The sequence below is a fragment of the Phasianus colchicus genome, chromosome 24 (assembly GCF_987193195.1).
Source record: "Phasianus colchicus chromosome 24, bPhaCol1.hap1.1, whole genome shotgun sequence".
Classification (NCBI taxonomy): Eukaryota; Metazoa; Chordata; class Aves; order Galliformes; family Phasianidae; genus Phasianus; species Phasianus colchicus.
Window position 1 is genome coordinate 6,375,401 of NC_143459.1, and position 12,190 is coordinate 6,387,590.

General features: G+C 60.6%; 1 protein-coding gene across 18 annotated transcripts in view; it reads left to right on the forward strand.

Moving 5' to 3' along the window:
* MACF1 (microtubule actin crosslinking factor 1) overlaps positions 1 to 12,190 on the forward strand; it is a 114,346-nt gene that overhangs the window by 74,971 nt on the left and 27,185 nt on the right. For all 18 annotated transcript variants that reach the window (XM_090123808.1, XM_090123807.1, XM_090123802.1 and 15 more), the window contains 3 exons: positions 10,201 to 10,362; positions 10,445 to 10,615; positions 11,389 to 11,555. In XM_090123808.1, the coding sequence (XP_089979934.1) occupies positions 10,201 to 10,362; positions 10,445 to 10,615; positions 11,389 to 11,555 (500 nt within the window). The remainder of the gene's footprint in view (positions 1 to 10,200; positions 10,363 to 10,444; positions 10,616 to 11,388; positions 11,556 to 12,190) is intronic.

Consider the following 12,190-nt stretch of genomic DNA (forward strand, 5'->3'; position numbering starts at 1 on the left):
TGGGATGATAGCACACTTACCTCACTTCCGACAGAGCCCTCCATTCACCGCCCCATCACTCAGCCCTCCCTGCTGACCTCCACCCCACGGGGCTCAGTACACGTAGGACAGGACAGCTGCAGGGCCACACGTGGGTCCAGCTCCAGGGATGGGGATTTGGCATCCCAGGTGAGGCGCAGGCTCTGCCTCCCACCTTGGGCCCCTCCAAGGCTGGGCACCACTGGATGCCATATTGTAGGGCAGTGCCTAAATGTCTGTGCAAAAGCAGCAGTGGATGAATGTGTGGGGGCCAAGACCCAAAATCGGTTTGAAGGCAGCCTTGAGCCGGGCAGATGGGATTATCGTGGAGCACACAGGGAGCTCCAGGCTGCCCACGCAGCACCGCACACCTCACAGTGCACAGAAACACCGAATCCAGAGATATGGCTAAAGGAGAGAGTTTAGAAGGAGGAGAGCAACAGCACTGAAAGGGAGATAAAGAAATCCCTCTGAACTTAGGACAAATGCAGCAAAGGCGATAAAGCATGACTTGCCACCTCTGTGGCACAAATCCCAGTGAAACCCAAATAGCTGCTCTCATGTTTAGCTCTGGGGGCACTTTGCACTGTCATTGTGGAGTCCAAACCCACGGCAGGTGAGGTTGAGGAGCCCCGAGGATGAAGAAGATGCTCGGTGGGCTCACAGCAATGTGTCCATCAGAGACTTTGTGCTGTCTCCGTGCTCTCGTGATCATCACACAAGGCAGCTCCCTCACTTCCAGCTGCTGAGATGCATTATAGGAAAGCTAAAAATACATTGGTTTCCAAAGCCTGCTTTCCCATGTAAGCAGGGGCTGCAGCAGGATGTAGTGCAGTCGTAAACAGGGTGACATCACCCCGTGACGGGGCAGGCACGCGGACCCTGTGCTCCAGAGACGGCGTCCATATGAGGAAGGCTGGAAACCTGCGGCTGGGCATGCTCCTCCTGCAGCCTTACAAGTCTGGAACATCCTTTGATGGGGGAGTTGGAAGTTCTTCATCCCGAGGATGTGGCGTCGGGAGAACCTCGGGGTGGCTCTGGGGTGACCTGTCCCCTTGTGGTGGGCAGCACCTGTGGGAATGAACCCAAAACCCCAGATTGCATTTGGCTCAATGGGGCTCAAGAAGAGGGACACCGATGAAGCCAAAGCCTCGTCCTGGTGACCGCTCAGCTTCTGCCCATCCCACTAACTGTGCTACCAGCTGGGGCTGCGGGGCTGCAAATCTGGAAGCTCTATCAGCCGTTATTTCAGTAACAGAGATCACAGCTGGCAGAGCTCCACATACCAGAGCCGTGCAGACAGCAAAAGAACAGAAATTCATACTGGAGCTCTTGTCCTGCCCTGTCCTCCCATCACACCAACCAAGGTGACAGCAAAGCCCTCAGCAGCCCTCAGCCCCATGACTTGTCCCCTCCACTGGTGGCAGTGGTGGCTCTTGGTGGCCCCATGGCTGTCCCCATCGCTGGTGGCAGTGGTGGCCCTTGGTGGCTTCTTGCTGGGGCTCATGGCTCAGGGAACTTGCAGGAGCAGCTCAGCTCTCAGGCGAGGCAGGGCAGGTTTCTCATGGGCTTCAGTGCTTGCTGAATGTTTCTCAAACTGCTTTAGCGATGGGGGAGATGTGCTGGGGAAGACTTGGCTTGCTGTTGGCACGTGACTTAGTGAGGAAATGGGAAAAGAATTTCTGGCTGTGAAGCCGTCAGCTCCACATCGAGAGTGTTCCTAGGAGTGGAACAAAAAGCCTCCGCGCCCGGCCAGGATGCCTGGGATTCCTGCTGGAGGGGCTGCAGCCCTAACGGCCCCAGACCGCTCTGCTGATGGGCAGCTGTGCTGGCACGGCACAGTGCAGCATGGCACAGTGCAGCTGCCGTCGCCTGGTGGTGCAGCCTGGGTTAATCACAGCCCCAAAGTACAGAGCTGTGGGTGCTGAGCTGAGCCCCACTGCTCAAAGGAGGGCCTGGGGTGGGAAAGCAGAGGGCAGGGGGTGGCCAGGGTCCAGCACCGCTCGATCTGCTCCCAGCACAGCATGTCCAGCTCTTTTCCTTGGCTACATTTAATTGTGGAAATAAGAAAAGGGGTTTCCTAAGATTCCCCATCGTGTGCAAAGAGCTCGGCTGGGCGCTTCAGGCAATTAAACGCGTTTCATAACGCCGGAACCTTTCTCCTTTCCCTCGTTTCCACCTCTGGGGAGGGAGGGCAGGCGCTGGGGATGCGGCGTCGGAGTGGTTTGGCCGTGGTTCACCGTCCCCGTGAAGGAACTGCTGCTCCCGCAGAGCAGAGGAGCCGGGTGCGTCGCAGCTGCTGCTTTGGCCTCGGCTGAGTCCCAACGGTTTGGAGGCAGCAGCACCTGCAGCTCGCCCGAATCATCGGCTCCCAGCCGTCCTTGGCTCCGGTTTCTCAGCTCAGTGGAGTTGCAGTGCAGGGCTCTGTCGGGGTGCAGGCTCACACCACCCCTTCTGCGAGCGCAGCACCTGCCGTACCGCTCGGCAAAACGCGTTGCTGCGTGCAGCCTCGGGGGCCGTTGCCTGGAGATGCGCTGGGGCTGCTCCAAGCTCTCCTGTTTTCTCTCCAAGTCTGTGACTTCGCTCAGCATCACTCCGGAGCAGTGATTCACGCTGCTGCTCCCCCCACCCCTCCCCCCGCCCCTTCCCGGCTGTGCGGGAGCGCTCGCACGCGGTCCAGACTCCGGGACCCACATGCGTGGGGGCACACGGGGCGATGGGTGCGGGACAGCCCCGGTGCTCGTCCTGGCGGGGTGGAAGCTGAGCGCCGGTGGCAGCACGGCGACAGCCAACGTCCGCGCGGCTCTTTGTTGCCCGGGATGGCGGCGAAAGAGACCCGGGCCCGGGGATCGGGCAGCCCCTCGCTCAGCCCGGCGGGAGCTGTCCGAAATCTGGTCGGCTCCTCCGGTATACACCCGCCCCGGGCTCCCCCTCCGCGGACAAAAGCGGCCGGGGCGCGGGGGAGCCGCCGCGGTGCAGGGCGTTGCTGCTCTTTGTCGGGGGATTTGCGCGCTGCCGCCTCCCCCCGGAGGAGGAGCTCCGTCGGGGCGGGGAAGGGCCGCCCCGGGCCGCCGCGGAGAGCCCCCCGGCTCCGGGCAGGGGGTGCCGGAGCGGAGCCCTGGGGGGACTGCGGCGCCCGGGAAGGGAGGGATGAAGGAAGGGAGGGAGGGAAAAAGGGAAGGAGGGGGCGGCCGCCCGCCCCGCCCCGCCCGTGTCGCCGCCCCCCCGGCCGCCCCCGCCCCGCCGGCCCTCCTCCCTCCGCCCGCCCTCCGCCGGAGTTGGCAGCGCCGCGGGAGCCCGGCGCTCGCAGCGAGAGAGGAGCGGGGCCGCGGCGTGCGCTACGCGGCGGCCTTTTGTTCCGGCAGCACCAAGTTCGGGCTCGGCGTCGGGGGGGAGAGCGGAGAGGAGCGGAGAGGAGCGGAGAGGAGCGGAGCGGCGGACCCGCGCCATGCCGTCCGCGGCCCCGGCCCCGGGCTGCCCGCGGGGGCGGCTGCACGCCCGGCCCGGTCGCTGAGCACAAAAGGCGGAGGAGAGACGGGAACGCGGCCCCGGCTGCAGCCCCAGCGCTGGCCCCGCCGCCCCCGCGCCGCCCCGCGCCCGCCCCGCCGCGCCCCCGCCACGGCCGGGCCGCCCGGCGGGATGGAGCCGCCGCTGCCCGCCGCCGGGCACCGCGAAAGTTAGTGCGAGCCGGGCCGGGAGCTGCGGGACCGGGAGGAGGAGGACGAGGACGACGAGGAAGGCGCCGGCAGCCGCTGCGCCCCGTCTTCCCCGCCGGCTCCGGCGAACTTGGGGGAATTCGCTGCCATCCGTCCCCTTGCCATTTTTGGATGCGTTTTATAGCCGATTTTTTTTTTTTCTTGGGGAGGAAAAAAAAAAGGAAAAGAGAAGACCCGGCGGTGCTTCTCCGCGCAGCAGCGGGACGGGGCACGGTGGGGCGAAGGGAGCAACAATGCCATCATGTTTTTGAGACAGGAAGCCTCCGAGTTTGCCCTGAATGAAGAACTTCCTGTGTTTAAACTTGCACGAATATCCGCTGACAAGCTCAGTTCAAATGAAAACACGAGAGTCGGGGGGAGAGGCTAATTTGGAGCAGCTGGACTGCGCGGGACGGCAGCGGGCGGAGGAGGCGAGGAGCCACGGTTCGTGCACAGCCCGGACCTTTGTTGCTAGAGGACACACGGGATAAATTAGCAGCTCCGAACACCTCCGCATCTCCTATTGCAAACAGTGATCGGGAGTATTTATTGGAGCTGTCGTGCTCGTTGGGTTTTGCTGACAGATGGCTTTTTGGGGATGAGAGGTGCTGTTCCTCTGCCCGAGACCCGCAGTGGGGCTGTGCATTGGCCCTATAACCCCGCAGCCCCATAGGTCCTCCTCACCAGGTCCAACGTGGTGTGATGGTCCCTGCGGCGCCGGGCGCGAGGTTGACGGGGAGCTTCTGTCATCCGTAAGGGCGAGAGCATGGGCAAACCACTGAGCAGGCCAGACTGTCTACGGCAGAACCGCACTTGCCTGGGGAAGGGCGAGGAGGAGGACGGCTACATAGAGGACTGCTACGTGCCTCAGCGCTCCATATACGACACGATGAGAATCAATGAGCAAATCGATCAGGGATCGAAGCTTAACCAGCTTTCGAAGAGCACCCTCGGCAAGGGGGATGGCAGCACCATCTCCAGCAATGGGACGTTGGGAGCTGCCAACGTCTTTGAGTCGAGGGCGCCCGAGGCGAAGAAGCTGGATGAGCGAGTCATCTTCGACGCGCTGAAGCTCAGCAGCGACGTCTCCAAGCCGGCACCGCCTCCACCCCGCAGGCGGCCAAACCCCGAGAGGAAGGAGAACGTGAACCGGCGGTCGTGGAAATCCTTCATGCCGCCCAACTTCACCGAGTTTGCAGAGAGGATGGGGGCCTCGCTCAGCGAGGTGTCGGAAGCAGGTGCCTCCAACCCCTCACTGCGGGATAAGAGGGACTCCAGTGCTCTGCTGGCTGAGCATGCCGGGCAGCCCGACCACAGCGAGCCCATGTCTGAGTCGCTCACTTTGGAGCACGTCTCCAAGTCATCCGGCACAACGGAGGCCATGCAGTTTGCCGCAGACTCCTATGGCAGTGCCGCAGATGAGCGCCAGCCCCTGCTGCCTGCCGGCGATGGCCACGCTCGAGCCACGGAGCTGGCCAGGGCTCGCCTGCTGCCCAGTGCCACGTGGCCGCGGGCCAGGAAGAACTTCCCCAAGGCCAGTGTTGGCAATGGGCGCCAGGAGACCCTGGAGGCCTCCGAGTCGGACTGCACAGTGGAGAACGTCAACCTCTCCCCATGCCTGAGCGAGGAGCTGCTGGATGCGGGACTGAATATTCTCATTAACACCAATCTCAGAGAAAAAACTGAGTCTGAGCTGAGATTTGAGGAGGACGAGCGCTGGGTGATGATGGAGGAGTGGGAGGAGGCGACGCTGTCAGAGAGAGGAAAGGCTGTGCTGGTGGCAGAGGAGAAGAAGAGCTGTTGCTTGGCAGATATTTCTGAAGAAAGGGAACACTTCACTGCTCTTGCGGACAGCTCTGCCCCCAGCCCGGGCACCGTGCAGCCCTGCAGCCCCCGGCGCAGTGCCAGCAGCCCCATTGCTGGCAGCGCATGCTGCACTGAGGACGTGGCGGTGCAGTGCAAGGCCAAAGACTTTGCTGCAGGTTTGGAGCGCTCGGCCAGCCCCGCCAGCGCCGAGCTGTCTGATACAGACTCAGTGCAGATGTTCCTGGAGCTGGAGGAGCAGTGCCTGAATGAGGACGAGGGTGATGGGGCCATCCCTGCCCTCCTGGGTGCTCGGTTCTCCCCAGTGGACTCGGAGGGGCTGGACCCAGATTTGGAGAAACTGACAGGGGCAGCAGATGAAGCACGTGAGCCTACGGCCCCGTTGGAAGTCAGTGCTTCAGACTCTGCTGTTGTGTCGGATCTGGAGGACTTTGATGTCACCTGCAGCTCACAGGTGCTGAGCGCGATGGAGCCGGTGACAGAGCCCTTCTCTGAAAGGGACACCTTGGCCATCACCCCAACGGACTCGGATGGAGGGACCTCTCCCAGCCCTATGACCACGGTGGGGCCGGACTCCAGCCAGCAGTGCCTGCTAGCTCTGGTAGAGGATGCATCTGACCCACTGGCAGACGTGGGGCCCATGGGCTGCGCAGTGGCAGTGCTGGTGGCTGCTGCAGTGGCATCTCCAGAGGCGGGTTTGTGTCCAGCCTTCAGCCTTGAGGGAGCTGCTCACCCCAGTGCCCCCATGAGGTGGGAAGGCGACCGCCAGGACTTGTTCATCCCCTCTGATGAACTGCCGCAGTGCCCTGAGGAGCCCTCTCCTGTCTCGGTATCCCCATCCCGGCTGTCTCCCTGCCAGCCCTCAGCCCCTGGCATGGTGGCAGAGGGGCTGCCGTCCCCCCTGCAGTACCACGAGGTCGCTGTTAGGGGGACAGACCCATCACACATTTGTCACCTTCTGCCTGGAAGGACTGAGCTTGCCAGCTACCGTGTCCCAGAACTGCTTTCCGAGGACAAAGCCACGGATTTGGGAAAAGACAGCGATGGATCTGAGGGCCAGACTTGTCCAGAAGACAAGCACTGTCACGGCAGTCCTCTGCCACCGTTCCACAGTGGATCTGCATCAGAGCCAGGCTCTGAGGCTGCAGTGCTGCCCACAGCACCTGCCGAGGAGCACCTGTGGGACGCGGTGACCTCAGGGCAGGTCCTGGCACTGGAAGGGTCTCCTCGCACCGAGGGGTCGCCAATGGAGGCGGCCGTCCTGCAGCCAGGAGACCTGGCCCTGCTGTTTGCCTGCAGCTGGGAGGAGCGGCCGCGCCGTGCCGCGGGGAGCGGTGCTGCCGTCCCCGAAGGGCTCAGCACATCGCCTGCTGCTCTCGGTGCCGCTCTGTGGGGCCTGGAGGGGCTTCCGGCTCTGGCTGACGCAGCGGTGCTGGGGGACCTGGAGGTCCCGGAGCCCTGGGCTCGGGAGGCAGTGCCGGGCAACGGGGGTTTTACCACGGATGCTGAGGAATCGTGTGCCGAGCGCCTGCCCCTGAGTGCCGCCGCCAGCGCCGTGCCCTTGGTGGTGGAAGAGCTTCTGGAGGCCCCGCCGCCATTTGCTGATGGCCCCGTGGGCTCCGTGCCGCCACCGCCAGAGGCCGACCCGCTCCTCCCCGGTGCCGGGGACTTCGGCAGCGGCCCGGTGCTGCTGCTCACAGCCTGGCAGGATGCAGGTGACTCTGCCGGTGTGGAGCAGCTGCTCGACAGAGCACTGACTTCGGAGGACGAGCCCATTGCTGCGGGGGCTGCTCTGGATGGGGCCGAGGGCTGCGCGCCGGGCCCTGTGGGGTCAGAGCCGGTGCCCGGGGGCTGCCTGGGACCCCCCGCCTCCACCCCCCGCACAGAAGGGCCTCCTGCTCCCGCAGATGGATTCGTTCCAGATAATGAGGTATTTGTTGCTCAGGCGCTTGCAGACGGTGCTTCAGGCACAAAAATCGCTTTATGCTGCGGCAGAGGGGTGGGTGTGAAATCACAGCGTGCTGCATTGCTCACCAACACGATCTGTGGGGTGCAGCGGTTGTCTGCTCCGTGCTCTCACAGCCTGGGAGCTGCAGTCCCCCCCAGTTACATCTTAAAACTGACAGGCAGAAAGTTTCTTCTTACAAGTGGAAGACTTTAACAGCCTGATCATCTGAAGCGTTGTCCTAAAAGTTTGTTGGCTTATGAGGGCACGTTGTCCTCGGACAGAATCGCAGCTGGCTGTGCAATGCTCCCCAGCCTGCAGAGAGCAGCCGTGCTGGGTGGCAGCGTCCTGCAGTGCGGTGAAAGCAATGGGCCCTGGGCTGAAAGGGCTTCCCAAGCGTGTGATGCGGGGGGTCGGGGCTTTGTGGGAAGGGGGTTGAGCTCCTGGTGGGGTGGGATTCATTTTACCCCGCTTTGCTGCGGCTTTGGCATGGAGAGCTCAGGGGTGTGAGCGTGGCAGAGTTCCTGTAAGTGAGTGTGGATTTACTGCTGTCTGGATTAGGAGAAACACCACTGAGAAGCCACCAGAAGTTAGTCAGCACTGAGAGCCCGGAGCAGCAGAATTACTCATCTGCTGCACTCTGCCACCCCTAAGAATGCCTGCAGATGGGCTGGGGAGGCTGCACCCCTGGGGGCTCTGCCTGTACCTCAGGTCACCGACTGTACTGTACGGACTGTAGGGTGTGTGGTGCTGCTGGTCGTTAACCCCTTTACCCACTGCGCTGTGCCAATGGGCTGTTGGCAGCTCTGGGCACAGTGCTGCCGGGCAGTGCTCACCCCGAAGAGGTGGGGATGGAGCTGGGATGGAGGCGGTCAGCCCGGACGTGGGAAAAGCAGGAGGTGAGGGATGCTGCAGGAGGTGTTCTGCGAAGTGAGGAGGAGGGGGAGCAGCTGTGTGTCTGCTCCCCAACACGTCTGTCCCACCGCTTTGCCCCTTGTGCGTGTCTTGGGATTTTCTGCATGGCCAAAGGTGCTTGTTAAATGTTTGTTTCGTAGCTGAGTCACGCTGAGGTTAATGAACTAAGTCACTGGATTCTTTCACGATCAAAGAAAAACAAGCGTGTTCAACATGCCGTGATTATCTCAGTGATCCTTGTGCATCGCTGCACTCCTGGGCTCTATGTGTTGCAGGTATTTGCTGCCTGGTGTTGGGGCTCACTGCCTCTCTTCCCAGCTGCTGGAGTCCCAGGGGTTGTAATTGCAGTCAGTGCTCGTGTGCAGGGCCAGGCTGTGCATGGCCGGGGCTCACCCCACGCTGCACTCCAGCAGTTGCATGCCAGACTTATCAGCCCGCTCCTCGCGAGTTTGGCTGCTCTCACAGCCAGCTCCATGTATCAACAGTAAGGGGAGAGGTGGCTGGGGAATCGGTGATTTCATGTCACCATTTACTTCTTCTAACCGTCTGTAATTCTCCCTGAGCAAACAGCTCTGGACAGTGTCTCCCAGCACACCCTCGGGTTGTGCCCTGCAGTGGTCGGTCCCTCCCTGCCTCCCAGCACCAGGAGGTGTCCATGGTGAAAATGGGGACAGGAAATTCAGGCAGCCCCTCTTCCCCATGCAGAGCTGCGTTTTGGTGTTCTGCTCTTTGTGCCTGAGTTCCTTCTGAGACAAAGCGGTTACCTGGTGCGGAGAGCTGCGCTGCCCACCATCAGCCGCTCTGCTGGGAGGGGTTTTGCATTTTGGGCTCTGTTTCCAGGGGCATTTTTAGCTGCAGGCAGCAGCCGTGTATTCTTGGGCGCGTGAGGAGGAGGCGCAGTGGGGAGCGGACGCGGCTGCCTGCCTGCGGTCCCCGCTGCTTCCCAAAAGAGCAAACACTGAGCAGGGCTGAGCGCTCTGCTCTCATCCTTACAGTGCTGGCTGCGGGGTGACCTGCGCTCTGTGTGAGCTCGCAGTCCAAAGTCCCAGAATAAACAAGGAGACACTGCGCTCCCTTTTTTGGGGATTGTGTTGCAGGCGATGGGGACGCGCGGGGCCGGGACTGGAGCGGTTCTGGAGCTGTGCTGAAGCACTGATCTGCCCTGTGGGACGGGGTTTTCCCCACTGCAGTGGGTGCTTTGTTTGCTCTCTTCCTCCTTCCCTGTGAAATCTTTTTGTTTTTGAAAGCTTTTCCCCCCAGGATTCCTGGGCAAGACCATGCCAAATAAGTGGCGCGGTAAATGAGTAGCACATTAATTGCCTATTGCCTTTGTCTTTCGCAACACAGCCAGCCTCTCAGTGTCTGTAATTTTGTGGTTTACAGAACTTGCATGGTGCCGGGTCTCCGTTCTGCACTGCATCCCTCTGAGAACTGCTCTGTTCTTCCCCAGGACCGCTGTTTCCCAATGAGATGCAGAGCAGAGCTGCTGCTCTCCTTTCTTCCCCGATTTGCTTTCTCCCCCTCACTCGGGTGCTTTGGAAAAGGGCATTTCCTACTTCAGAGTGGGGGTGGATGTGAGTGGACCCGCGCTGTGCTCCTGGGATTCCTCGCTGCTGGATGGAGCTGGGGGAGATGTTCAGGCAGACTTGCACAACTCTAATCAAGTCTGTGCAACACAAGAAGCAGCAACTCGTGTGCCTTTTCTAGAGGAGAGAGCCCATTGCATCCCTGGAATGACGGAGGGGTGGCAGAGCAGTGTGCGGGTAATAAATAGCTTTTCTATCCCACCCTCCCCTTACCCAGCTGTTCCAGAAGGAGCAAGTGGATCCTCTCCAGCTAAAACTGCAGCAAGTGAATGGAGTTGGCCAAGGACTCATCCAAAGCGCCGGGAAGAACTGTGATGTCCAAGGGCTGGAACACGACATGGAAGAGATCAACACCCGCTGGAACACCCTCAACAAGAAGGTGAGGGCTGGGGGATGGGCTGGGAGCACAGGGGGCTGCGGGACCACTGTCCCACATCCCTGATGGCGCTGCGTGCCTGCAGGTGGCCCAGAGGATCGCCCAGCTGCAGGAGGCCCTGCTGCGCTGCGGGAAGTTCCAGGATGCCCTGGAGCCGTTGCTGAGCTGGCTGTCTGACACCGAGGAGCTCATCTCCAACCAGAAACCTCCCTCTGCTGAGTACAAGGTGGTGAAAGCGCAGATCCAGGAGCAGAAGGTGAGCAGGCACTGGGGGCTGTCTTGAAGGTGATATGTTGGGGTCCTGCTGTTACAGCATAGGTGTAGCAGGGACATACTGAGGTCTGTTTCTTTCTAACCAACTCTTCTGCTGCTTCCCCACATCCTTGCAGTCCATTTGCCCACACGTACCATCTCTGTGGTTTCAGTCACCAGTGTTACTTCACTGTCACACTGCTGCTGGTTTTGCCACTTGGCTGTGTTTCTCCAGCCCCAGATTTGGTTGTGTTTGTGCTGATAATTCTGCTGTGTCAGGAGCAAGCTGGTGTTGTAGTTACTGGTGTGGGGATTTGGACAAAACGAATGCACAAACTATAAGAGCTGACCCAAGGCACAGCAGTGTTTGTAGAGATAACAGGCTGGGTTGCAGCCTGCCTTTGTGAACACGGGGATAAAAGTTCAAGTGTGGTCATGGTAAAATATTTTAAAAGTGCATTCCTGTCGGGGCTTGGGCTGACTACTGAGACTTTGACAAGGGAGTTTGAACTGAAGGTTCAAAACTTGATCTCAGTAGATTTGGGGGAAGGATGGGGAAAGCTCTGAAATGTTCTCTGGCCCAGAAGTGCTTTGAGTTTCTTTTGAACTGGTTTTGGTGGTGGAGGCAGAGAGCAGCGGTTACCCCACTTCGGTGGCTTCGGGCTCAGCCCAGCGCTGATCAGCAGTTCTCAGACACTACTGGAAATTCACTCTCTGAGGGATGCAAGAAGTTCCGCTGATCCGATCCGGTAACTTCTATCCCCCTTCCTCTCTCAGCTGCTCCAGCGACTCCTGGATGATCGCAAAGCCACCGTTGAGATGATCCAAGCAGAGGGTGGGCGCATCGCGCAGTCAGCTGAGCCCGCAGACCGGGAGAAGATCAGCGGGCAGCTGCAGAGCCTGGAGAGCCGCTGGGCAGCGCTGCTGTGCCGGGCGGCCGGCAGGTGAGAGCAGGGGATGCTGCTGCTGCTGCCTGGCATTGTGGGTTCTGGTAGCTGCACACCAGGGATCTCTGTCAAAGCCCTCCGCCTTGTGCTGGAGACACGCAGATGTGTGGCACTGCTGAAGGTGCCCGGCTCTGCCACCCGTCTGCATTCCTGGCTTCGTTCCTCCTGGGCAGCACTGATAACCCAGAGAAGCAAACAGTTTTGTTTGCTGGTCAGCCCTCTCAGGGTCTCTTCTTCTGGTCAGAAGCACAGGACCGGCTTTTCTTGCCATTCACAGTCCCCCAGAGACTTACAGAGTTTGGCTGCCTGCATGCACGCACAGACTGTGACAGTGGCATTGCTTTTATTGCTGTTGGATTTGATGGCTGGGCTGCTTTCTGGCTGGAGCTGAAGCTTCTGTTCCCCTCACACCCTGAGTGCTGCAGGTGTTGGTTCCCCCCTCAGCCCCACGGCCACACCAACACAGGCAACAACACGTGGTGAGCTGGTGGAGATCTCTGTACAGATACATCCTGGAAACCACAGCTGGAAAACATGAGAAATCAAAGCCAGTTGGGAAGCTGAATTAGATAGCAGTGGTTTACAATGGCAGGGAAGAGCTCAGATTAAACAAATTCCCTGCAGGGGATGGA